The following is a 27033-nucleotide window of genomic DNA, read 5'->3' on the forward strand; positions in this document are numbered from 1 at the left end:
AAACAAACCCAGCCACTTTCAACCTCCCAGTAAAGCAACCATTAAAATTTACTAACCTAATTAAATCAATTCTTCTAGATGGATGAGTGTGAAGACTATACAAGAAGGAGATGTGTCAGTATAAATTCTACACCTCCAATTCTGTAATAGTCCCGCAACAATGGACCTAGAGCAGTGATAACGAACCTTTTAGGTTCGGTGTGTCAAAAATTTGGAAAATGCCCAACTTGACTCTGCTGGTGTGTCGTCCTCCTCCCCCCCCCCCCCTTCCCAAACAAAACAGACAAAATAATTTATATATTCATTTATTTACAAACAAATACAATCCCAGCATGTCTGGTGCTATGTATCATGTAAAAAAAAGTCAAATAATTACAAAAAAGAAAAACAAGTAAAACACACTAATAACAATAAAAAACAAAACCCAAATTCATTATTAAAAACAGTTTCATACAGCACATTAATCAAATAGAATGAAAACAGCAATTATGCAGACATACACACACCCGCCCCCTTGGAAACACTAACATACATATGCTCCCTTGCACCTGCTGACACATCCCCATGCACACACCCTTGCACCCGTAATACACACACACGTGCTTTCCCGCACCTGACATACACACACACACATACATGCTCCCTTGCACACTCCCACTCTCTCTCCTCTTATGCAACTTCTCTCTCCTCTTATGCAACTAAATATATATTTTTATATACTTTTTTATATTTTTTTATATTTTTTTATACTTACACTGGTCAGGAGGGATCAAATCAGGGCTACAAGCGGGTGTGGGACGAAGTGGGCAGAAAGGCCTAATGCAGGATGGGTGGGAGAGAGTTATTTTTTGCCGCAGCCCTAGTGAAGAGCCTTCAGCTGTGGTGAGGAGGCAGCAGGAGGTCTGCTGTTGCCTCCCACAACAGAAAGAGACAGGGCTGGTGTGAGGGAAGGCCGTGGGAGCATTTCCCACCACTGCGGTGGCGAGGGGGGGACGGAGCAGTTCCACAGCTATCAGTGATGCCGCAAGGAAAAGAAAAAAAAAAACAAAAAAATGCAGATGCAATCGCAGCCACGTTTGTGTGTGTGTGTGTGTGTGTGTGTGTGTGGGGGGGGGGGGGTTGGACTAAAGAGAAGCAGAAGCTGCGAGAAAAGCAAAAGAAATAAGCAGCGAGCTTCGAGGGAGGCTCCCACTCATCCACTGCTGCTGCAGGGCCTAGTGTTGATCGCAACGGCTTACAGGGCTCCTAGAATTTTGTCGGGTGTCACCTTTGACGTGCGTATCATAGGTTTGCCATCACTGACCTAGAATGTTAACCCTTTTAATTCACCATACAGAAAAAATAAAACTTTCAAATTCTGTCATCATCTCAGTAACAACAGCACAAATACCTTCCACTGCCAGACAGTTTGTGAAGTAACACAAAACTCTAACAAAAAGAAACTTAGACCCTATATAGCAAACTTGTCATTGGAAATGTTATACAGGCCCTAAAACATCAATGCACCTATTATGAAAACAGAACAAGTCAGACTGCTGTAGATCCTTCCTCAGAAACTACACGCTAGCAGAATACCTCGTATCTGTCACACATGAAGAACACAGATAGACCCTCCCCAAATAGAATAAAGAGACACTAAAGTATAATAGCAACATGCAGACAAAAATTGTACTGGAAACTACAACAAGCCAGACTCTGTAGGTAGTGTAACAATGGAAAAACAAACATCACCATTTGTCATAAAACAAAACAAAAATCAAGAATAAAATCAACCATACTAATAAAAATAATAAATATTTCAAAACATCTGATGATTAGAATAACATCCAATAATTAAAAGCTCATTAAAAAGTTTTAGAAATCAGAGGCCCTGGTGATTGGGGAAGCTGATACGATTCCTTGGCATGGGGAGTTTCCATTGAAATGGGCAGCTGACCGTATTAAATATTTGGGGATTTGGGTACCTAACTGATCCACAGAACACAGACAGATCGGTATCAGCTTGGATGTCTCTCCCTCTTTCACTGGTAGGACGAATACATTTACTGAAAATGACTGTGCTTCCTAGATGGTTATATGTTCTAAGCGTCCTCCCACTTCTTCTCACTCGAGCTACACTGGCCAAGTTCCACAGAGTGGTGACCAAATTCCTCTGGAACGGGAAGAAGCCTAGGTTGGCCCTGCAAGTACTGATGCGGCAGTTGTCATTGGGCGGCCTGGGACTCCCAGACTAAAAATTGTATAACCACGCAATTCATTTGAGGCATATTGGCGACTGGATTCAAGGGACGTCATACTTCTCCGACACTTTCTTTGAATCACAATTACTCTCACCTATCTCCCAGATATGCCCTCCATGTGACGGCGGCTTCTATATTGTCCAATATCCACTCAGGCCTTTTATTAAGACTGCTCCGGCAGACATTGAAGTGGCTCATGCAGAAAGCGGAACTGCCGACGGGAGTGTCCCCTTTTCTTCCATTTTGCAGAAACCCTGCTTTCCCGCCGGGAGAGGGAGCCTCTACTTTTCGACTCTGGGAACGACAGAACCTTACCTGTATCGGACAATTGTTACATGTGGATGGGTCTTTCGTGGACTTTCCTGGTCTCTGCACCCTCTATGGTATATTGCCTAAGGACTACTTTTCTCATTTTCAAGCTCGACATTATGTGCGCGCTCTGGGTCAATCGAACTTCTCTGACCCTAAGTGGCAATTCCTGCGAGTGTGGTTCGACCCAGATACCCCACAAAAGCGTTCTATTTCCTATTTCTATAAACAATTGGGAAGTGCTTACAAACAGTGGCTCTTGGAGGGGGTGAGGCTCAAATGGCAATCAGACCTTGGGCAATTTATTCCTACCTCTGCATTGAGAATGGCCTTTATTACAACGAAAAAGGTTACTTGCAATACTCTTTTAAGGGAGACCCGCTACAAAATTATCTATAGAATGTATATTTCTCCCCATCAAGCATACCGAGCTGGGTTCACTACAATGGATGCCTGCCCCAAGGGCGGAGCAGCGGAGGCACTTCTGGGCCACTCCTTGTGGAACTGTCCGGACATTCAGGTCTTTTGGAAGAAGGTATCTCGTTCTATTAACTATACGTTGAGATTGCAACTCCAGTTATCCCCTTTGGTGGCACTTTTCGGGATATTTCCTGATACATTCCCAGGGAAGAAAAGTCAAAGTATGTGGATTACAAAAGTTTGTTTGCTAGCCTGCAAAGCTATTCTCACGGTTTGGCGAAAGCCAGAGGGGCCTTCTCTATCAAGTTGGAGGTCGTCTATTATACATCTGCTGACGATGGAAACTTTGGATTCTGGACACTTGACGATCCGGGCTAGGAGGGCCATTAATGCAATTTGGATGCCGTTTATCCTCACCTTACCACAGGAAGTGAAAAGTCTATTTCTCAACCGTATGGATATTTGAATTGTGGATTTCATGGTAGTGTCTATCGGTCTAACTGGACTTTTCAGTTTTTAATGGATGGCTTCTTCCTGTTCTTGTTATTTTATTTCATTTTTTTCTCTCAGGAACCTCTTCGGTGCAGGGGGGGGGTGGGGGGGGAGAGGGAGGGTACGGATGGGGAATTCTGGGGGAGAAAGGTTAGTTCATGAGGCTTAAACCTATATGATATGTAAAAAGAACACATTATGTATCATATGCCATTCTTTATGAGTTGATTGTTTCTGTTGCAAAAATAAAAACAGATTTGTCATAAAAAGTTTTAGAAATTTACCAAAGACCAATAAAATATTTCAAAACAGCAGATGCATCAAATAACATCAATAATTTAAACTGACAGGAATAAAAAAAAAAAAAAAAGCTTCAGCTCTCCATTCCTGGAAATGTTTGATTTCCAGTCACCCTGAGGTTGTCCTTGATTAGTGGAAGAGGGGGGAGATTGTGCAAACTTTATCCTCTCTCTCTCTCTCATATACACACGTTCATTCTTTCTCTCACACAGGCTCAGTAAGGTAGGCTCCTTCTCTCCCTGGCACGCACAAAGGCATGCAGGCTCCCTCTCTTCCTCATACAGGCAGTCTCCCTCTCTCTCTATTATGTACACGCTCACACTGGCAGGCTCTCTCTCTCTCTCACACACACACATACACAGGCAGGCTCCCTCTCTTCCTCATACAGGCAGTCTCCCTCTTTCTCTATTATGTACACACACTGGCAGGCTCTCTCTCTCACACACACACACACACACACATACACAGATTTACAGGTAGGCTCCCTCTCTTCCTCATACAGGCAGTCTCCCTCTCTCTCTATTATGTACACACTCACACTGGCAGGCTCTCTCTCTCTCACACACACACATACACAGATTTACAGGCAGGCTCCCTCTCTTTCACATACTCAGGCAGGTGCCCTCTCTCACACACGCAGGCAAGTTCCCTCTCCATCTTCTTTCTTCAGCCACTGATGACATGGGATCCATCAGCAGCTTCTCTTTCACTTTCTTCAGCCACCAATGGCATGGGATCCGTCAGCAGCTCCTCCGGGGCCTCTCCATTTTCTGCCTTTGCCGCACTGGAGGAAAGCGGGCAGGAGCCCCTTCTGCTGCCGCTCCTCATTTGCTGGCCCCCGTGAATGAATTCAGAACTCGCTGGGCTGGCAAATCTTCTGTGCTGATCTCGTTCGTTCCAAGAGTTTTTAATACAGTCACTGGGCAGGCAAGCAAGGAGGAGCGGCAGAATTGCCGCCCCTTCTCGCGCACGTTGGTACTGGGTCACACGCCAGGCACCTAGCTGAAACTGGAGTGGCAAGTCATTTTTTGGGTTGGCACTTGCCACCCCACAGCAGCACCTATGTATCTGGCTAACTTAAGGGGGTCATTCTCTAACGCTATCATGCGTGAAAAGGGACTTCTCGCGTGCGATAGCTAGCTCGGGCCTACACCCTTTTATGGTGTGGTTATTCGGCGCGAAAGCCGGCAGCGATCGCAGGACTGGCCCCCACCACCCGCCATAGGGAATCCAGGTCTTAGCTGGATTGAACTGAAATTTAGCTAAGTTTGCCGGATAACTCAGACCTGCCCTGGAATACACAGGGAAAGCTTTTTTTTTTTTTTTTAATCCGGCTACAATCTAGCTGGATAAGTGGCTCAGTATTCAAAATCTTGTCATTTGGTGGGATACTTTGAGAGTTATCCGGCCACAACCCTTTGAATATTGGCCTCATACAGAATATATATTCCCTGCCTTTGGCTTGGCAGCCTTTGCAAGCATAAACAATATTCACATTAGGGCCTAGACTGCAGTGCCATGTACGTACAAAGATTTATTTCCGCAATCACCGGAGTCTGAACATGATCCAGTAAATATGTGCCTGCCGGTGGCAGATATCGTGTACACGAGGGTCTGACGAGCGCTTCGCTCTCTCTGCAGAACAGGTTGGGAAAAGAGAAAAAAAAAAAAAACCACAGGCACACCGAGTCGAATAAGTTTTAGCAAACGAAGACTACGGTCCACTCAGGAACAGGTGAAATTGTAGACACAAAAATACTACTAATAATTGTCCCTTTGCTTTTGTAAACAGATTTCCGACGCCTTGGGAAACTTAAGCCCCAAGCTCGCTTAAAGTAAAGCCTGGAAAGTTAAGCCCCCTGCTTTCGTATGTCCACCCTCACACCCCCCCCCCCCCCCCAAATCTAGACACACATCTAGTTTTATTAAACCAGTTAAAGGAGCGCCTTGTACTCAGGGCCACAAGAGGAAACTGCACCTGCTTAGTGCTTCCTCCTCCTACGCTAAATAGTTGCCAGCTGACTCCCGTTTATTTTGCAGGACAGGCTGATCCGGTCCTGGTTTCCATCTCACTGCTGTGGTTCTTCTTTCCCTAAGAAGAAGAGGGCATGTGCTATCCTAGAGATCCCTTGAGGGCAGCCGGTTAAGTAGAGAAATGCCCCCCCCCCCCCCCCCCCGTGCTGGATAGGCCTGCACCTTTTCAGCAGTAAATTCACCCTTTCCCCTCTGCAGCTCTGCAATCGGTCCAGCTGGACTTGTTTAAGAATAGAAACCGCTCACTCCCTTGGCCGTCTGCTGGCACGGCTCGGCCTGTTCTGCCCCGGTGGCTGGTGCGATCCGGACGTGATCCTGGCATCATGGGCCACTGTTAGCGGGTTTGTAAATGTCAAGGTTACAAACCACTCCTGTCGCCAAGACTCTGGTTTTTGGGTGTTTTCTAGACTTACATTACAAAGTTAGGTCCACGAAAGCTAACGGAGATCTCAAGCTTCTTTATCGTGATGCAGTAAATTCGCATTGCAGGAAGCCAGCCGCTTAATGCTCAGTCCAGACAAAGTCGGCAGGCATTGGTGCCCCAAAGTGGACAAAGGGTTTACGCCTTAAATGCATCTAACTGGAATGTTCCAGAAGTTTCCCTGTGAAGCAGGCCCAGACAATCCAACCAAAAATGTCTCCAGTAAGCAAACTTACACTGCCAATCTCAGGCATTACTAAGGTGGGATATCTCATAAGGAAAACTTACTGCTTAAAAGTCATTAGTTTTTGTGTTTTTTACATGTATTTTATGTGTACTTTTGTTTGTATACTATCTTTTTATGCTTGGTTGTTTGCTGCCCAGAACTGCATTGGACTGGCAGAATAACAATCTTGCTAAAAAAAAAAAAGAATTTTAAAAGATTATTATTCTGTGAAGAGTAATACCCTTAGGTTTTGATCTGAAACCTTTCCCACGTAGTGGGATCTCTCACGTATTACTTTTTAAAATAAAGCAGGCTCTTCGCTGGGCTTCACAATTTTGTTAGTCTCTGCTTTCACCCAGTTGTAATGTGCCGTCCTGTTAAAAGAGGGCACCTTGCCCGGGGTTTACCGTGAATCAGTAACCGTGACGTAACTAGGTGTGAGTAACCTGCAGCGGACAGTTAGACTCACTAAAACCCCACAAAACAAGTAAAACTTAATTCTGTTTAATCTCGCCCCGCATCTTGCCAAGGGGGCAAATAATAACATAGGACGTCCCTTGCTGGCTCAGCATTCCTGCCTCTGACAGTGGCCAATCCAAGACACAAGTACCTGGCAGGATCCAGAAGAACAGATGCAGCTCCTGGGGATAACCTGCATCTTAAATAGCGGCAGATACGTGACCTCCTGAGGTAGCTGGTCAAGCTTTGGGAGGGGTGTGGACCTTTTGCCCCTCTCCCCCTTGCAGAGAGCTGTGCTTGTGCACAATTTTTTGCACACTTTTAAACTTTCACAAATCACTGGGTTTGCATGTTTTACAGTGTTAATTTATTTAATTTTTTTAATATCTGAATATGACTTTCGCAACACTACCCTCCATCTAATTATGTACAAGGATGCACAGAATGAGGAATCTTCATTTGGTGAATAATTTTGTGAGAAATCTCCATGATTCCTCTTTTTTTTCTTCCTTTGGCACAGATGTTTCATTTCCTCCTCTGGGGTCTGTCGCAGCCTGCCAAAAGTTGATGGGAACAGTAAAAATGCAGATGTCTTCTCGCCATAGTAATGTGGAACGAAAGACAAAAGGCTTGTGAATTTTCATAAACAAATGCGAAATCAGTGGGTCACCGATTGTGTGCGTATTAGGGTAAAAACTGTATTTTTCATGAATAATCTGCAAGGCTGAAAACTTCCATTTTCATATATATTTGTGTATTAACTTGGACATCTTTGACACAGGTACATAAAGCTCGCAATAGAGCCATGAAGCTGTTTAAGTTATGACTTGCTTAAAGTGTCGATTTCATTCTTGAGAGCTGTTTCTTGGTACAAGAATCCTGACTCGGTGAACAGTGCAAAACATGGCACCAGCATGGTCCCAATGCTCTTAGTGGATAGTGGATAATTTACTCTTTTGCGGATGCCTTGATAACTTTTCCAGATCTCATGACCTTCTACTTTACATCTGATCTCAAAACAGAATGGATGTATCCCTGGACGTCTGGGGATATGGCTATTAAACCCTGACCTTTGGCATCTGTAATTGATCATGTCCCTTAGGAAAGGAGCCCTTTTATCGGTTAGAGTAACAGCCTGCTTTAGATTGCCACATGGATGCGCTGCCCCTCTTACTAACAAAGAATAATAGCTATATTTTGTGAGGCTGGGGGGGAGGGAGTGGTTTTTTTGCAGGATATTAATTTGTTTGGAGAGATTTGCTGTGAATAATTAAGAACATTATTTAGAATTGGCTTAGAAGCAGTACTTAGGCCCCTTACCATGCAGAAAATCAAGATTCGGTTCCTGGACTCAACGCATGGCCCTCGGGCCAACCGGAGTAGGGGAAGCTGTGGCGAATGCGTTTGCAGTCCCCAGCGCCGGGGGCGTTCCAGCTGCAGCCGCTCTTAGGGCCAACGTATGCAGCTTCCGCAGGACACCGAGATAGGAGGGGGCACTGCGATATCCCGAGTTAGATGAACAGGGGAGGGAGATAAAAGCTGAGAAAACGCACAGGTTGGTTGTTTATGAAGGTGCATGGTGCCACAGTCCCATACAAATAATAATAATAAAAAAGGAACAATTCCAATTGAGCTGGATGCTGAAAGGAGCAGGTAGATTATATGTTTGTGTCCTGAACCAAAACGTACACAGCAATATAATGATCTAATCTCTGTGGCAAGGAAACAGAAACGCGCACCTGAAGGGGCGAGAGATCTGGTTTACAAGCTAGTCACAGTGAGTATTCATCTGATCATAGCAATGCAGTAATGATAGCATGGCTGGGCCGAGAACTCAGTTTGGATATTTTAGTTAATGGTAAACCAACCTCCTTGTTACCCCAGAATAGTTCACCATGTTCAGGGTCCAGCTTTTGAAAATTACCATCACTGTGTATGTTTAAAGCTACACACGTCAGAGAGAGGGGGGGCATTTCAGTGGAGTCAGCTTTGGAGTCCATTAAGTTGAAATTAATCTCTAAAGAATTACAGCCTTTCAGCCACGATGCTTTGGTTCTATGTCCAGTCCTTCTTGAGCATTCTCCGGAGCTTGGGTTTAAAGCATTTTCCTCGCAAGACACGCTTGCATCTCTCTTCCCCCTTCTGATGCAGGCGGATTTGTTAGTGCTCCTGCGGGGAAGTAAGCTGGGCTCTTGTCACACGCACACCCTGAATGTCTGCACATTACGAATGCTGTCACTAAGCCTTACAGCAACTAATCTGGGCTCCATTTTCAATGCAGTTTCAAAATATAGAGGGGGGGTTTTAATGGCAGCTTTTTTGAGCAGCAGGAGTCTGTATATTGGTCTGTAAAACCACAGCTTCATGGGACGTGGGATGGGGAGGCTTTACTACCTCAAGTCATGCGTGAGAATTGATCCGTCTTCGGAAGGCACGTGGGAAAAATACTTGTACAGTGTCTTCTTCTCTACCATTGCCTTTTGCATTTGCATTTGAGCCTGTGCAGTTGTAATGTAGCCCCCCGCGCCATACTCTGTCCACCGAACAAATGAGCTCTGCGGTTTCCAGCCTTCTTTTCTTATTTCTACAACACAAGGGAGGAGGGCGCTGCATTAGCCAGGAAATGGTTTCCCAGCATCACTCATTATGGCCTTGTACGCTCATTAGAAAAATGGCCCTGTTGCTTTAAAAAAAAAAAAAAAGGCTTCAGGGAATTTTTCTGTAAGATTTAAGTTTTTCCTTGTAGAGATACTTTATTTCGCTGAACTGCCCCGCCCCTTTGATTTTTATTTTATTTTTTACTCAGTTCACTGCCAGTGGGATCAGATCTGTGGGGTGCAGTTGTAGGAAACTTAAAACAGCAATCCAGCTTGTACTGAATAAAAGCTCGGCTGCATTCCCAAGCTGCAAATGGAGACGAGCTGAATCCAGTAGCCCTGTATCCATATTTAGTGACCTCTACTATTCAGAGTACTTAAATCACAAGCAGATTGTGATACATTGCAGGAGGACCTTGCAAGGACTTGAAGATTGGGCATCCAAATGGCAGATGAAAATTTAATGTGGATAAGTGCCAAGGTGATGCATATAGGGAAAAATAACCCATGCTATAATTACACAATGTGGGTTCCATATTAGTGCTACAACCCAAGAAAGAGATCTAGTGTTCATAGTGGATAATACATTGAATCGTCGGTGCAGTGGCTGCGGCAGTCAAAAAAGCAAACAGAATGTTGGGAAATCTTAGAAAGGGAATGGTCAATAAACAGAAAATGTCATAAGCCTCTGTATCGCTCCATGGTGAGACCGCACCTTGAATACTGTGTACAGTTCTGGTCACCGTATCTCAAAAAGGATATAGTTGCAATGGAAAAGGTACAGAGAAGGGCAACCAAAATGATAAAGGGGATGGAACAGCTCCCCTATGAGGAAAGGCTGAAGAGGTTAGGGCTTTTCAGCTTGGAGAAGAGACGGCTGAGGGGGGGATATAATAGAGGTCTTTAAGATCATGAGAGGTCTTGAACGAGTAGATGTGACTCAGTTATTTACACTTCGAATAATAGAAGGACTAGGGGGATTTCCATGAAGTTAGCAAGTAGCACATTTAAGACTAATCGGAGAAAATTCTTTTTTCAACTCAACGCACAATAAAGCTCTGAATTTGTTGCCAGAGGATGTGGTTAGTGCAGTTAGTGTAGCTGGTTCAAAAAAGGTTTGGATAAGTTCTTGGAGGAGAAGTCCATTAATGGCTATTAATCAATTTTACTTAGGGAATAGCCACTGCTATTAATTGCATCAGTAACATGGGATCTTCTTAGTGTTTGGGTAATTGCCTGGTTTTGGCCTCTGTTGGAGACAGGATGCGGGGCTTGATGGACCCATGGTCTGACCCAGCATGGCAATTTCTTATGTTCTTAACCTCTGTGGAAGAGCAGCACATGGAGATCAGACACATTGGCTCCTGTACCAGCCTGGGACTGGTAAAGTTACAGCTCTGGCCATTTCCAAATAAAACCTCCAGCAAGTGGTATATTTGGTCTTTAAGCATTCAGGCCGATGTAATACTGTGCACCCAGGCTAGCGCACGGGTTAACCCACAGCTGGATTAGGCAATAACGGGATCAGCGCGTAGCTCATAGATCTCATCACATGTAAATGCCAGGTTGATGAAGCTATTAGCTAAAGTGCCCGACACACACATTTTAACCCTCAATAATAAACGAGAGCTTCCTCAAAATTAATGCAGCGTTAAGCGTTGAGGAGCCTCAGACTTTTAACAGAAAAGCAGAAATACTGCTTTTCTGTGGTTCCTCCAATTTAATATCATGGCGCTATGAAGTCAGAGCACTCACAGAAAGCTGGCAACGTGAAAAACATTTTTTACAAAGTCTTGACAGCGGTCAGGTTAGGAGAACGGACGCTCGTAAAATTGAGTGTCCGTTTTCCTAACCCGCGCACAGCACCTCTCCTGGGTGCCCGATGTGGGCAGGCGCTAGGGAGGCACAAATTCCGTGGATGGGCACGCGTTAGGAAAGCAGGCGCTGAATCATGAGCGCCCGTTTTTCCCGTGCGGATAATTGCCTCGGCCTGTTGGAGGCTTTTAGAGGGGCGAAAAAGAAGGATTTCCGTGTCTGTCCATGGAAAACAGCAGACGCTGAGTGCAGAACGCTGGCGCTGAGTGACCCTGCGGTCTGATTTGCTAACTTTTTTCTCTCATTTCTATGTCCATGGGGGGGGGGGGGGGGGGGGGGCAAAGCTGAGTAAATCAAGCCCTAGTGAGAACATGGGGGGTAGGTAAGCACAGGGCCTTAGGAGAAGAAGGCTCCCAAACCAAGCTGACAGTGGAGATCAGGGCTCTGGGATAGACCCTATTTCTGTTTTGTGAGCCCATGACGGAACCTGCCGCAAGATGCTGACCTGCCCGTGGCCTGAAATGTCTCTTTCTCTGCAGGTCAGCATCTGGGGAGGGTAGAAGTGGAGGAAAAGAATTTCTGATATATATATATATATATATATATATATATTATTACACACACACACACACATTAAATATATCCCACAGGAAAGCATCAGTGACAGGGCCGGTGCTTGCTTTTATGTTGCCCTGAGCAAAAAATTACTGTGCTCTCCCCCCCCCCCCCCCCCCCCCCAATTCATTCAGTCTCTGTCCGGGCCAAGCTCCCTCCTGCAATCTGTTTCTATTAAAATCTGACCACCACCCCCACCCCCCCTGAACTCATAGATAGTGAAGGGTATAGGTACCCTAGGCAAACCTTAAATTGTGCATTTATTACACATGTTACATGGAAAGAACATTCAAAGGTTCAGTCTTCTGAGGCAAAACTCCATACAGCCTGCATATTATATCTACATGCCACTGCTGTGGTTCCAGTCAGAAAACTGCGAAAAAGACACTTGGAGCTCCTATGGAATTAGACTTTTTGTAATGTTTGCTGGGTGTGAGCTTGGCCCTCAGAAAGCCATGAATAAATAGAATTACCATTACAATACTAGTAACTCCATACCAAACCAACCCTAACAGCCTTATCTATGAAAAGGCAACACTGCGCATATTACACAGGGCCCTAGAACACCAATACATCTCTTATTAGGAAACCAGGCTGCCATAGATCCCTACACAGAAATTAACATGCTAACAAACACCCTCACCCTCGGTCACATATGCAGAACACAGAGGGATCCTGACCAAATACAGAATAAAGAGATCAGAAGTATAAACAGAAACGTGCTGAGAAAGAACTGAACTGGAAGCCACAACAAGCCAACCTCTACATGCCAGAGCAACAATGGAAAACCAGAATCACTATCATTCCTCATAAAATATGAAATAAAAATAAAACTTCAATCATAACAGTAAAACCATACTAATAAAAAGAATACAAATTTCACAGCAGCTGACAAATGGAACATCCAATAATTAAAAACAATTTGTAAAAATTTCCCATATACCAAGAAAATATTTTAAAACAGCAGACACATCTAATAACACCTAATAATTTAAACTAATAAGGATAAAAACTCCTATGCTCTTTATGCCTGAGAACTATTGATTCCTATCACCCTGAGATTGTCGTGGATCAGTCAGGCATAGGGGTACACACAAACTCTCTTTTCTCTCTTATATACACACGTTTCTTCTCATATGCATCCTCACAAACATGCTCTCACACATACTCTGTCATACATGGTCACTGACACACACACACATACTAACATGCACCTTCACATATGCTCACTGGCACACATGCTCTCACATATGCTCTGACATACATGGTCACTGACACACACACATACTAACATGCACCTTCACATATGCTCACTGGCATACATGCTCTGACATACATGGTCACTGACACACACACACACATACTAACATGCACCTTCACATACGCTCACTGGCACACATGCTCTCACATACATGGTCACTGACACACACATACTAACTAACATGCACCTTCACATATGCTCACTGGCACACATGCACTCACATATGCTCTGACATACATGGTCACTGACACACACACATACTAACATGCACCTTCACATATGCTCAGTGACTCCCTCCCACTCTTTTCCCCCCTCTGTCTCAGAGTAAGTTTAAAAAAAACAAAAACATCCTCACATTCAGGCCAATACAGTAAAGCGCGACCGCAGTTACCCCATTTCTAACCCACTGTGTACTCACAATTTGGCCGCGTAAGTCTAACCCGCGATTCACTATCTGTTTTTACCGATCCTTACCGCTTCTTTAAGTCGACGCGTTTCCCTTTCCGCCCGCGGCATGTATATGTATGTAAACGATCCGATTAGCTATTCCCTCCCATACAGTAAAGTGCGCCCCGACTATCGCCTTTTTAACCTGCTATCTTGCCGCATCTTTAACCTACTAATTTACCACCTACCCTGACACTGCGTTAGTGTGGTAAACTTAGCCGCCCAGTCCCAAACCAATCCACAGAAAAAAAATGCTTCTCGCACTTAGCCGCCCAGTCCCAAACCAAACCAACCCAATCCAAGCCCCAGCAGAGAGAGACGAAATTTCACAGTCCCAAACTTTCCCCCAGCCCCCGCTCACCTGCCCTGGCCACGGCCACGCAAGCCCCCAGCAGCAGCAGTAGAAGTGCGTCGAGAGAGAGCGGCTTCAGCAGCCCCGCCGGCGAAGGTGAATACGTGCACCCCTGTACGTCCAATATGGGCGCTCAAGGCAGCGAAGGCGCATGCGCACACGCCGTGACCTCCGACGTCCAGCCGGTCACGGCGTGTGCGCATGCGCCTTCGCTGCCTTGAGCGCCCATATTGGACGTACAGGCGTGCACGTATTCATCCTTCGCTGGCGGGGCTGCTGAAGCCGCTCTCTCTCGCCGCCCTTCTACTGCTGCTGCTGGGGGCTTGCGTGGCCGTGGCCAGGTCAGATGAGCGGGGGCTGGGGGAAAGTTTGGGACTGTGAAATTTCGTCTCTCTCTGCTGGGGCTTGGATTGGATTGGGTTGGTTTGGTTTGGGACTGGGCGGCTAAGTACGAGAAGCATTTTTTTTCTGTGGATTGGGTTGGTTTGGGACTGTGAAATTTCGTCTCTCTCTGCTGAGGCTTGGCTTGGATTGGATTGGATTGGTTTGGTTTGGGACTGTGAAATTTCATCTCTCTTGTCCGGCGAAGGAGGGTGCTTTGTTGCGCTCCCTGCCTCCAATCGCCGGCTGCTGGGGCTTGCTGGCGCCGGGCGCTCAAGGCAGCGGGGTCTGTAGGAGAGCCATCCACTTCCTGGTACCTGTCATTTCAAACGTCATTTAAAATGACAGGTACTAGCGCACCCAGGATACTGTATAGGCGCTGTATAGCGCCTATACAGTAAAATGGATTGCGCTTCATGGACGTGCGTTGGACGCGCTTTGGACGCAGCTTGCATTTGCATGCCATTTAAATACAGTATCGAGCGGTAGGTGATCCGAACTGTGCGTGCGGCAAACGCGGGTGCGCCGGGCACTAACGCACCTCTTTCTACCGCACCTTACTGTATCGGCCCGATTGGTGGTCAGGAGTATTCAGGAAGGGCCCTAAAAGAACAGGGTATGAATAGGCTTCCTGTTGCTGATCCTCGTGGGTAGTGGCAGGCTAGAAGGCCCGGATGCTCGGGTGGGGGTGGGAAGCTGATCTTTTTTTTTTTCCTGTAGCAAGACAACATGAAGGCAGTCGTGCCCGAGGGCAGCGGGAAGTGCTCAGCGCATGTTGAGGTAGCACTGGGAGGTTTCTCTGTTCCTCACGCGCGGCAGAAGAGGAGCGACCAGTCAAAGCTGAGCAGGGCGTGTGTGAGGGAGGCAGTGGGAGTACTTTTCGTTGCTATGGTGAGGGAGGGAAGCAGACCCATGGAGCCACATTACCGCTGCCGTTGCCACGTGATACCTAGAAAGTAAGGAGAGCCTTGGGGGGAGAAGGAGAGCAAGCCTGTAGGGTCTTCTTACCGCTGCCGCGTGCAATCAAAACATAAGGAGAGCCTTGGGGAAACGGAAACAAAAAGTTGCTGCGAAGTCTGGTATTGGTCACAGCCGCTCCGCAGGCATGGGACCGCTGCAACCAACACCAACCCCATGATTGGTGGGATCGGCCCACCGGGGCAAGCCCAAAGCCCCGATAGGCCATTCCGGCCCCCATGAGCCTCCTGTTGTCTTCGGGTTAAGGCGGGAGGAGTTCCCCCACAGTCCACTGGTCTACCTGCTTGGGGGGGGGGGATGGGGGCAGGAGCGGAAGGTGTGTGCGCTGGCGGGCGCACAAATGAATGCGAGTACCGCCGGTGTTACACTGGGCCTCTCACGGCCACCAGCGGGTTAAGCTCCGCTGGCGGCCTCGCCTACTGCTGCCCTCCCCAGGTGTGCCGCCCCGTGCAAATGCACAGTTTGCACACCCTGTCGCGCCGGGCCGGATCAGTGAACCACCAGATGGTGACGGTCAGTTGTAGAGTGGATTGGGCCATAAAAGCACTAAATGATATAAACCAGCTAAATACCTAAAGCAGCTAGGATCCATCCCACTCCCTCTAGGATCCTCCAGAAGGCAGCAACCAGTTTTGGACAGATGGTACATTTTATGAGCACCCACTTGTTCCGCCTGATTATTACATTCCTTACCTAAAGAAAAAAAAAATCCCATAAGTGTTACACCAGAAACCGGAAAACTTCATTCGTCGCTGGACCAGGCCTAGGTAATATTCTGATGCCTGCCTCGTCCCCCTCTCTGCCATCTCTTTCCACCCTCCCAAAAAAAAACAGTCTGTTTACTCACCTGTGTCCTAAAGGCTTTAAGAATGGACTTCCCAGGAGCCATTTCAATCTGCCTTTTTTCTCCTTTTGGAGGTTTAAACACTTAATTTATTCCATCTATTAGATAGATTTTTGTAGATTTAATCATTTTCACAGTTGGTGGCTCATTGGATACTCAAGATAAACTCCAAATGAAAGTGTAATGGGAGCAACAAATGAGTTTTCACACCAGAATGGCAGAATCTCACTTTCGAATAGTTTCAGAGAGATGGGGAAAAAAAATATATACATATCTAATTTTTTTTTTTTTTTCCTGCAATGACTTTTGCTGACTAGGTTGTTATCACAGTTAATTTCGCCAGTTTTGTTCATCTGTAAAATTGCATGAAAGTGACATTTTTTGGTGCTCATTACAGCAGCCGTTGATTTATTGCTAGTAAATGGAATGCTTTTCCATTTTTTTGCGGGGCGCCTGTAGCGGCGCTAAGCACCCATGAAATTGCTTGTATAATGTAGTTTAAATCCAATCTCGGAGAGAGATTCCCCCGTTGGGTAAAGTGACATTTCCATTCTCTACACCGAGTTTATTGTAGGCCACTTAGAAGTGACTTCAAGGAAACGAGATTTGGGGGGGGGGGGGGTGGTTTGTGTTCTGACCTCGTTTTGTTGCCCCAATTGGGTGCGCAGAACGCTAAAACGAAAAGACAGCTGCTGCATCAGAACCTTGGGCCTCCCCAAATCGAAGCTGCTCTGCCGGGCTGGGAATGCCCAGGAACATTGAACGAGTTACATCAGCAGCGGAAATAGCTATTAAAATCACAATTTGTGAACCTAAGAGCAGCGTTATGAGCAAGACAGCAAAAACACAAGGCAAGGCGAAAAATAATAATCTGCTGTGCAGTTGGGGAATAATCTGTTCTGTATGTGCTAGCAGCAAGTCGAAATGTCTTAGGAAGCAAACTTGTTGGGGAGAAACCCAGACTGAATTTCCATGAGTAGAAATAAAGGTCAACAAGCAAGTTGTTACTGGAGGACCCTGCACATCGTCTGCTGCTTGTTTGCTGACCTTTCTTTCCTCTTGGTGGTGCGGGATAACCCAGCAGCCGGCTTCCTCTGTCTTCCATTGCGATGCAGTAACGTTCAGGAATTAAATAAAGAAAAAAGTGTGCGCACGGATGTGGGAATGGCTTCCTTCTATGGAGCAGGTTTTGCATGCCACCGAGACTGGAGACCTTCTCTTGCACGCTTATTCACGTTCCCGTATGCCATCAGGTGTGTAGCACGCACAGAACTGTACTGAGTGGGTGCACAGGCACCACTGATTTTCCATGCTGTCTCTACCTCCCCAACCCCCTGCTCTTCCTCTGCGCCTCCTCCCTTCTGCAGCCGCGTGGTTGAATGGTGGGGGCTCTGTATCTACGCAGCCCGGCTCGATTCAGACGTCTGCGCTTGGAGCTGTGTGGCCCCGTGCTGCAGAAGGGAGGAAGTGCCCGGGTGGAAGCTGCAGCTCGACCGGCTTAGTGGTGCCGGCTGGGGCCAGAGAAAATAAAGGGACCGAGCAAGGGAAGAATGAACCTGAAGGGGAGAGGCAGGGACTGGGGGGGGGGGGGTAGAGCAGGGGCATGATGGGAGTTATGGGCTGGGGGAGATCATGGGAAGAATGGGATCAAGGAGAGGAAGTACTGGGGTGAAGAGCAGGGGAAAAACAGGAACTTGGGTATTGGGAGCAGGGGCCTGACAATTGGGTGTAATGTTAAATTGGCGGGGGGGGGGGGAGGATGTTAGGTGGGGACAAGAGAAGGGCACTGAAGGGTGGGTGGGAAAGGATGGGGGAGAGGGGGAAAGGCAGTGGAAAAGGTTTGGGGTGTGAGGGGAAAGGTTTGGGGTGTGAGGGAAAAGGTTTGGGGTGTGAGGGGAAAGGGATGGTGGGAATGGGGCTGGGTAGAGGGTGAGAGAGAAGGATGGGCTGGAGGGCAGTGAGGCAGTAAGTGAGAGGGCAGGAGCGGGGGAAATCAAGGGCTGGGGGAGGGTGAGAATGGAAAGCTGATAAAGAGGAGAGAGGGGAAGATGTCAGTGGACAGAAAGACAAAGGGGAAAGGGAAGGATCAATGTCTGAGACAGAGGTAGGGAAGAAGACAGGAGGAGAGAAGAAATGGAAGGTGGAATGGAAAAGCCTGAAGAGAGGGACCAAGAACAACACAAATAAAATGCCCAGAAGTAGAAAATATTTATTTTCAGTTTTGGGAGAGCAGAGTATGGATCAGGTTGTGCTCTGTGTGTGTGTAACTAAGGTAAAGGATTCTACTAGCGTGTGGTGTCCAGCTTGTTCTGGTTTTCCAATAAGAGGTATATTGGTATTCTAGGGTCTATAGTAACATTTGTAGTGCTGCACCTTCCCAGATGCAGTTGTTGCTGTTTGAGTCCTGGGAGTTAATGTGGTATGGCAGAGCAGGTTTACTAGTGTCCTTTTTTTTTTTTTAGGGCTTTCTGTTACTTCACAAAAATTTTGGCACTGGAAGGGGTTTGTGTGGTGCCAGAATTAGATTTTTTTTATATGGTGAGTTGGCGAGAGCCTCTCTTGGAGGGTGTGTCCCTTTTGGCCTCGTTGGTGGTGGTGGGGGCCCATCTCATCCCTGCGCTCAGGCTGCAGCAGATGGCCTGCTCTGGGCTGCCGACACACTGAACAGCTTGACATCTTCATCAAAGGCCAGCTCAGCGTTGCATGTGTTAGTGCATCAAAAGGGTTGATTCAGGCCTGGCCTTTGTGGATGATGTCAAGCTGGGCAGGGAGCTTGGAGGCTCAGTCACATGGCAGCAGGAAACGTTTCTGGCGCACTACCAACTACAGCAGTCCCTGCTACCAGGTGCTAACTCTTAATACACATCCAAACTTTTCAGTACTCCAAACAGAAGAGTGCGAGTGCGTGCCGTCCGCAGCATCAGGAAAGCAATCAAAAGAGAAATCGCCCCTCCTTCCTAAAAGAGTTTTCATGAATCAAATTAAACTATACTGAGTTCCCAACTGTGAAATCTCAGATACTACCTCAATCTGTTCGCTGGTTTGTCTGCGGGTACCAGGTCACAGACAGACATATGGACAGACGTAATTTCCCCATGAGATGTTCTTTGATATGCTTTGCCTAAAATTGTGGTCTACTTTTAGCCAAACGAGTCAGAGATCCCGTCTTAACGGTGGGCAATTGCAACATATAAAGGTGATGAGTACTTTGGGGAGCTTATAGAACTGAACATTATTTATAATGTTGCATTTGAAAGAAGCATTTTAAAGTCACTTTAATGATGAGAGTACTAGAAGTGAGATTAAAAAGGGGGGAGCTGAATTTCAGCTTTTATCTCTATTCTCGTGAGACAAAGCCCCAGTGTAGGGAATCACCTAATGTAATGAACCTTACCTAAATTCCTGTTACTCTCTAGTGTAAATGGAGGGGGGAAAAAATCGTGTTATGAGAATGATTTTCCTGTTAGCGTCGTTAATCAAAAGGACAGCATAGGGAGGTTTAATAAAAAGCCAGTTTTCATCTGAACTCTCCTTATTTGGGTCGTCTTTCCGTTGGGAAAAACAGTTTGTTCCCGGATTACACCGTAAAACAGTGAGCTAGAGGAGAGACCGGAGCCTGACATTTTCTCCCCGTACAGATTTTATGATTCTCAGATTTCAGACACAAATCAAAGTGAAAACAATTCTCCCCTGTCAAGAGCAAACTCCTCTTAGGGCATGCTTTTTCGGACAGGTAGCCAGATGTTCATGTCGTATCCAGCGACAACAGATTGATCATCTAAGATCCTAACCAGAGCCTCAGGCACTATTTCTCAGGTAACAAAAATATCTATATCTATATCTATCTATCTAAAAGCCATGGTCCATTCAAATTAGAAGAGCGGCCATCACCCGGACTGAAGTGAACATAGTTATTACCCATCCCATTCCTCTTAATACCATTGCTTATCTGCTATCTTAGAAAAGGACATGATTATTGAGGGATTTAGAAAAGATGGGTTTTTTGGGGGAGCTGGGGAGCAGAGGTTCGTCTTTATTCCATCCTTTCATCGTGATTTTTTTTAATTCACCTCTGGTTGCCTTCGGCGGAGGAGATTGAATTGGGTTCTCCAAACGACTCCACGTCATGGCTGGGAGAGGCTGAGCCACACCCGCCGGGGCTCCTTTGCAGCCCCGCCTACCTTAGGGGGAAACCAGAAATACAGATGCGTACAGGCAGCAAGGCAAAAACGACGTTTACCTGGCTCTTCTTTAGACGAGTCCTTGGCTAACTCCAGGTCTGACGCGCACTCTTTTTACTTTTAAATGATTGGTGATAAAGGTTGCATGGGTTTGTGTGATTGGTAGGCCAGGCTTTCTCCTTTAGCGTTACACATGATAGTTTGAAATGTTTCAGAAACACTCAGTTCAAAGCAAGTGCTACATGTATTGGCCCCGGAATACTAAATTATGTTATCTCATTATTTGCCACATGACTGGCTTTAATGGCTGTAATCTTGTTTTTTTCCTGGTTTTACAGCTGTACCCAATAGACTCCAGATAATTTCAAATAAAATTGCAGTATTGCCTTGTTAACAATGTCCTTTGTACAGTAAATTTAAAAACTTTTGAGTGGATGTTGTACAATTAGCTTTTCTGGTTGAGAGAAACTTGCTAGCACATGTCTCTCTCTCTCCCTGGGGTTTTTGAATTTTATTTTTTAATATGTTTCCTCTTGCTCCTTTGTGATCTCGTGTCTTCTTCAACTGAATCCTTTGGCAACTACCCGGTGTTTTATCCCTTATTTTTAATCTTCTTTCCGTCAAATCCACTCATCACAGTGACAGTGCTCCACTGGTGCCCACAAAGTATTTCCTCCATCAGGTGCCACTAGGCCGCACCCTGAGCTTGGCCAGAAAGCGTCATTGCCCAGAAGCTCCCCACCATTCCTTGACCACTTGCTTTGCGTCATTCATCGCTTCAGCCTGCCTGAGGAAGAGGCATAGCAGAGCCTGCTTCCTAAGCTCAGTGAAGCTGATGAAAAGAGCTTTGTGTCTAAACTGTTGGTTTCAGAGCTGTGTCTGTATATTAATAAGTCAAACTGTGATTTCCATGTGGCTGGAATATTGCCTTTTCTTTGCATGACAGGCCAGTAATCTAAAAATCTGACCGAGGGTATACAGCCTACACGAAAAGCCATATCTTAACAGACGACGTACATGCATGTTTTGCCATGTTCTATTATTGAGAAAGGGATGAGCCAGTGCTGCTGGTAACGCTCTCTAATCTCCAGGGAGTATTTTTATGACGAGGATGTCAATTGTTATTCATTTATGGAACAAGACTTTTAAAATGAAATATTGAGACGCTTTAGCAATGTGTTCAGCCTTTGAAAAGGGACCTGGGAGAAATCCCTCATCTTGAGAGATCTGCTTCTAGATTGATGTCAGTCTTGCTGCCATAGTAATGCCTTAATTTGATGCTGTGCAAGCAAGGGTAAAAAATATGTTTTCTACAGTAAACTAATGGAGAATCTTTGAGTCCATAGGGGAAAACTGAATTTGTTGCTGGTTATAATACTTATTGACCTGACACAAATCCAAGACAGGAATGCTATATAATACATTTGAATAACTTGAAAGATTAATATAGTATTTTCTCTTCCTCTCATGTCTTGTAGGTGAAGCCATGGCATCCTTGCATTCTCCAAGGTACCCCAGTCCTGCCGAACTGGACGCCTATGCACAGAAAGTTGCTAACAATCCCTTAACGATCAAGATCTTTCCTACCAACATCAGGGTCCCACAGCACAAGCACCTTAACCGAACTGTGAATGGGTATGACACAACCGGGCAACGCTTCAGCCCCTACCCAGTGCATACTGGTGGATACCAGGGCCTCCTGGCTATCGTTAAGGCATCCAGCAAAAGCATAGTGAAGAATTCCGAGGGCAAGCGGGCTAAAATATCCCCTGCACAAGTTGGCATTGCCCCCTATCCACTGTCAAGCACTTTAATTCAAGGTCCGACATGCAATAGACAATTAAGCTACCACAGTAGTCAGAAGCAGCTGGAAGCTCCAGTTCCACCCAATGTGACCGTCGCTACTTCTGTCATCCCCATCACGGGGAGGAATCTGACACTACAACAGTCGAACTTACCATCCATCCAGAGTATCATCTATCAGATCAATCAGCAGTGCCAAGCTCAGGTTTCACAACAGGCCTGCCAGGGGGTGGTTGTAACCAACCCGAGTCCATCCAAGCATGGTGTGGCCAATGGCTTTACGACTATGACTGCAGGAGCTGTGGCCTACGCTGGGACCGTTTTACAAGACTGTCGCACGGGGACCGAGCTGGCAGTAAGCTCAAACCCAGCTGTGGCTCTAGGTCCGAAGCCAGCTGTGTACCCAGACGGCATGGATTATCTAATATGGCAGCAAAAGCAGCAGCAGCAGCAACTTAGAATGTACAGTGGGGGCAGCGGAGGAGGAGGAGCAATTAGCAAATCCCCAGAAATGTGTGTGGGGGTCTCTCGTCCTTACACTTTAACGAGCACAGTAGAAAAGATTAGCTCTTCCCCCTTGAACTGTGTTGGCATGCATGGGAATTTTTCAGTGGGGCAATATTTTGCCCCACCTTGGAATAGCATCTTGGTAACCCCAAATAGTGACTGTTATAACCCCCAGGACCTTGCAAATGTCCACCGGGAGCTTGGCGTACACCCATCCGATGGACTCTCCAGCTTACCCAGCAAGACGCTGTGCAATACGTCCATTCTTAGCAGCAGCCTACAGTCCTTGGAGTATCTCATAAACGACATTCACCCGCCATGCATCAAAGAGCAGATGCTGGGCAAAGGGTACGAGACGGTGTCCGTGCCCAGGCTTCTGGACCATCAACACGCCCACATTCGCTTGCCTGTTTATAGATAAGAGACTAACCCTGCTTTAATAACTAACAAAGAGTAACGGTGACAACCTTAGTTACATAATAATCTCCTATTCAGCACCAGAAGAGTATGTGAAAAGGGGGAACGTCTTAAATGGTGCAGGGGGGGCGGTTACAGACACTGGAATTAACTTGGGCCAGACTGGATCCCTGAATCTGATGGAAGCTGAGAATGAAGGAATGCTCGTTATGTAGCTCAGAGAAAAAAAAAAAATAATGAAAGACTGTGTCCGAGAATGTGAAAGGGTGGGGTGGGGAAGGAACAATACACACACACACAAAAGAAAAACACTAAGGTTGCTGCTAGCCAAGGCTAAGGCTTATTACGTGTGTGTGTGTGTGTGTGTGTGTGTGTGTGTGTGTGTGTGTTTACACTTGCGAGTGCCTGAGCGTGAGCGCACACCCCCGGTATAACCGTGCGCTCGTGCGTGCCTGTCGTATCTGCATGTGGGAGACATTGCACGCCCCACCCCCACCCACACCCACAAATTCCTATCCTTGCGCTGAATTCCAGTGGCGGAAAGAAAACAGTTAAAAAGGGCCTGAAAAAAAAAAACCACACACACACCATCCTCACCCCCACCACACACACACACACACACACACACACACAGTCACGACCGACCGAAGTAAGCTAATGGCTCTGTTCTAATGGAAGTCCATAATGTGCGCTGCTTTAATGAAAGCTAATCAGTGGGAACAGTCTGGAGGGTATTACAATTAAAAAAAAAACAAAAAAAAACTTGAAAAACCTTTAACAGATTTTGTTTTAGTTTATTATATTGTACATTTATATGTTGTGGCTGCTAAAGAATCTTTTTTTTTTTTCCTCCTTACTGCTTAGGGCATAGTTTGCTTTTAAACATGTTTTTTGCTTTATGACTGAAATGGGTTGTGGCCAGATGTGCACACTGCTGTTAGCAGAGCAGCCGCTCCTGAGGAGGCAGGATTTAGTGTACTGTTCAAACAGCTCAGCGAAGGCGTATTCCCCCTGCCCGCTTTTTTTGGAAACCATATTTCTCCTCAGTCCGGCCTAGCTTTATTTTTTTTTTTTTTTCCAAAATATTTTATTAAGCAAAACCGTTCAACACTGCACAAGAACATAATGCATTCATATATTTGAAAAATACAGCAATCCAGGTAGAACGAACAGGTAAAGCAGTAAACTCCACAGAGTATAATATTTTTTTCGAAATAACCCCCTATTCCTTCCCTCCATCCCCCCCTCCCAGTGCCCACCCCGCATTGCCGCATGGGGATTCAAATCCAGAATTGGTATATATACAGCAACAGTAACCTACACTGCATGATCTATACCTTGGACGGGAACTGGCATAAAACCAAGCGGAAAGATATGGAAGGAGGAATCCGCACGCCAAGGTAACTTATAGTCTCTATAATTAAGATTCCAAAGTCCCGGCTTCAGAAGCACCGTGGTCCGTCAACGGAAACAGCTGCTGAATAGCCGCAGGTAAAGTAGCGTAGTAAACTGTCCAGATGTCCCGAAAAAAGCCTTGTTTCTTGCGTGAAAAGGTCCGATAAAGCGACCCATATTCCATTTGATATAGTGTGGACATTTGCGCACTCCATAAAGCGCCGTCAGGAGGATTTGACTCCGCCCACTTCAGCATAATACATTTCTTAGCTATCAGGCACACTTTGGAAAAAAAAAAGAGTGTTATCGTGATTTAACGAGGACTCACCTGAGTCCACATTTAATACACAAAAAGCCATAGACCAAGAAATCTGGGTAGCAAACATGTCAGACATCTTCTTACGAATTTGCTCCCAAAAAGCCTGAATACAGGTGCATTCCCACAGTGCGTGTATGAAAGTAGCATTCCCCTCTGAACACTTAGTACATACTTTGGAGCCCACAGGACCCATATGAAATGCTACTAATGGGGGAAAGACGGCTTGATGAAAAATATGCATTTGCAGTTCTCTTAAAGAAACATTATTCGTTATTTTTAATATAGACAAATACCCCTCTTTTAGCATAAGCTCGTCAAGCTCCTCTACACAGACAGTGCCCCATTTACGTAACAACTGTGGGAAGGTGGAGTAGGAGGCAATATTTTGACAGTACTTATAAAGCATGGAAAGAGACCCCTGCCTCCCCCCATATATCTTTAGGAGAAGAGCATATGAGGGGGTCTCCAAAGGCCCTTGGTACAACCGCAAAAGCTGGGTCACAAATGCTCGCAACTGGGCATACCCCAAAAATTGGGCAGAAGTTAGCCCAAACTGTGTCTGTAGAACCTCAAAAGAGTGGAGAGTTCCTGACTCGGGATTTAGGACCGTCCCCAATACCATCTCCCCTGTGATCTCCCGCTTCCTACTGAATAAAGGCTCAAATGGGGGTGTTAACGGGTTCTGTAGCAATGGATAATGCAAAGAAAGCTGAAAGGGCAAATGAAGCCGAGTCCTCAAGTCTTTCCACGTTCGGAGCATTATAGACACCAAGTTAGCCCTAATGCCCCATCGGGACAGCTCCCTAACTGGTAAATGTAAAACCAGTTTAGGGGTTAGGGGATGACATATGTCTGCCACTAGGTCATAATCTGTGTATTCACATGTGCCTTGTAGCCAATCCCCCAAAATTCGTAACTGCGCCGCCAAGGCATACAGGCGAAAGTCAGGTAAATTAAACCCCCCCCTCGCTCTAGGTGCTATGAGCGTGCCGTAGGGTATCCTGGCTTTTTTCCCTCGCCAAATAAAGCGGGTAAAAGTGCGTTGAAGGCATTTTAAATCTTTACTCGTAAGATACATAGGGATCATAAGCAACAAATATATTAGTTTAGGCGCAGTAATCATTTTTATGACATTAATTCTTCCCTGCATAGATAAAGGCAAATGCATCCAGGCTTCTAATTGTTTTCCTAGCTTAGCCAACAAGGGCGGCACATTTACCTGATACCATTGCCCAGGATCCCTATGAATTTGAACTCCTAAATATTTAATGCTATTCCCCGCCCATCGTACTGGAAAGTCCCTCCAGGTATGTTCTAGCTTGCCCCCAACATCCAAGGCCTCCGTTTTATCAAGATTGAGTTTAAAACCGGAGACTGCCTGATATGCTGCAAATAACTGAACTGCTCGGGGGAGCGATTCGCGCGCATGTGATAGCAATAGTAACAAGTCATCCGCAAAAAGTAGTGTTTTATGCACATGAGTCCCCACCTGTATGCCTGGTATTTGCACATCAGATCTTAGTGCTATCGCCATAGGTTCTACAGACAAAATAAACAGAAGGGGAGACAAGGGGCACCCCTGTCTCGTACCTCTACAGAGTGGGAAGGCTTCCGATAAGGAACCATTAACCATAATGCGGGCCGTAGGATTAGTGTACAATAAAGTGACATATTGAAAAAAAACACCTTGAAACCCAAATCTTCTCAGAGTCTGCCTCAAGAACTCCCATTCCACTCTGTCGAATGCTTTCTCAGCATCGCACGCCACCAACAGAGGGTCCGGGAGCCCCTGATGAATGCTGTGTTCCAAAGCACACAACACTCTGTGAATGTTAACTGTAGCTCTCCTGCCTTTCACAAATCCTACTTGATCCTTCTCAATGAGAGATGGCATAATATCTTTAAGGCGAGTGGCTAGGATTTTGGCATAAAGTTTTATATCTAAGTTTAGTAAGGAAATCGGTCTGTAGGACCCAGTAAGTAAAGGATCTCGTCCAGATTTAGGCAAAACTACTATGTTAGCTGACCGCATCGTCTCCGGCATCACCGCATTATTCTTCATAGTAACAAAAACCAGAGCCAGATGATCTGGCAATACCCCACTCAAAGACTTATAAAACAAAGAGTCAAATCCGTCTGGTCCAGGTGCCTTATGGGGTGGTAGCGATTGAATAGCTGCCAGGACCTCAGGCGGCTCTATGTCTTTATTGAGAAAAGTCA

The 27033-nt window shown here is 46.0% G+C and overlaps 1 protein-coding gene across 2 annotated transcripts in view; it reads left to right on the plus strand.

Moving 5' to 3' along the window:
• FAM222A (family with sequence similarity 222 member A) overlaps positions 1–23737 on the plus strand; it is a 277470-nt gene extending 253733 nt beyond the window's left edge. For both annotated transcript variants that reach the window (XM_029619526.1, XM_029619527.1), the window contains one exon: positions 21851–23737. In XM_029619526.1, the coding sequence (XP_029475386.1) occupies positions 21851–23103 (1253 nt within the window). In that variant the 3' untranslated portion in view covers positions 23104–23737. The remainder of the gene's footprint in view (positions 1–21850) is intronic.
• The last annotated feature ends 3296 nt before the right edge of the window (positions 23738–27033 follow it).

Source organism: Rhinatrema bivittatum, chromosome 11, assembly GCF_901001135.1.
Source record: "Rhinatrema bivittatum chromosome 11, aRhiBiv1.1, whole genome shotgun sequence".
Lineage (NCBI taxonomy): Eukaryota > Metazoa > Chordata > Amphibia > Gymnophiona > Rhinatrematidae > Rhinatrema > Rhinatrema bivittatum.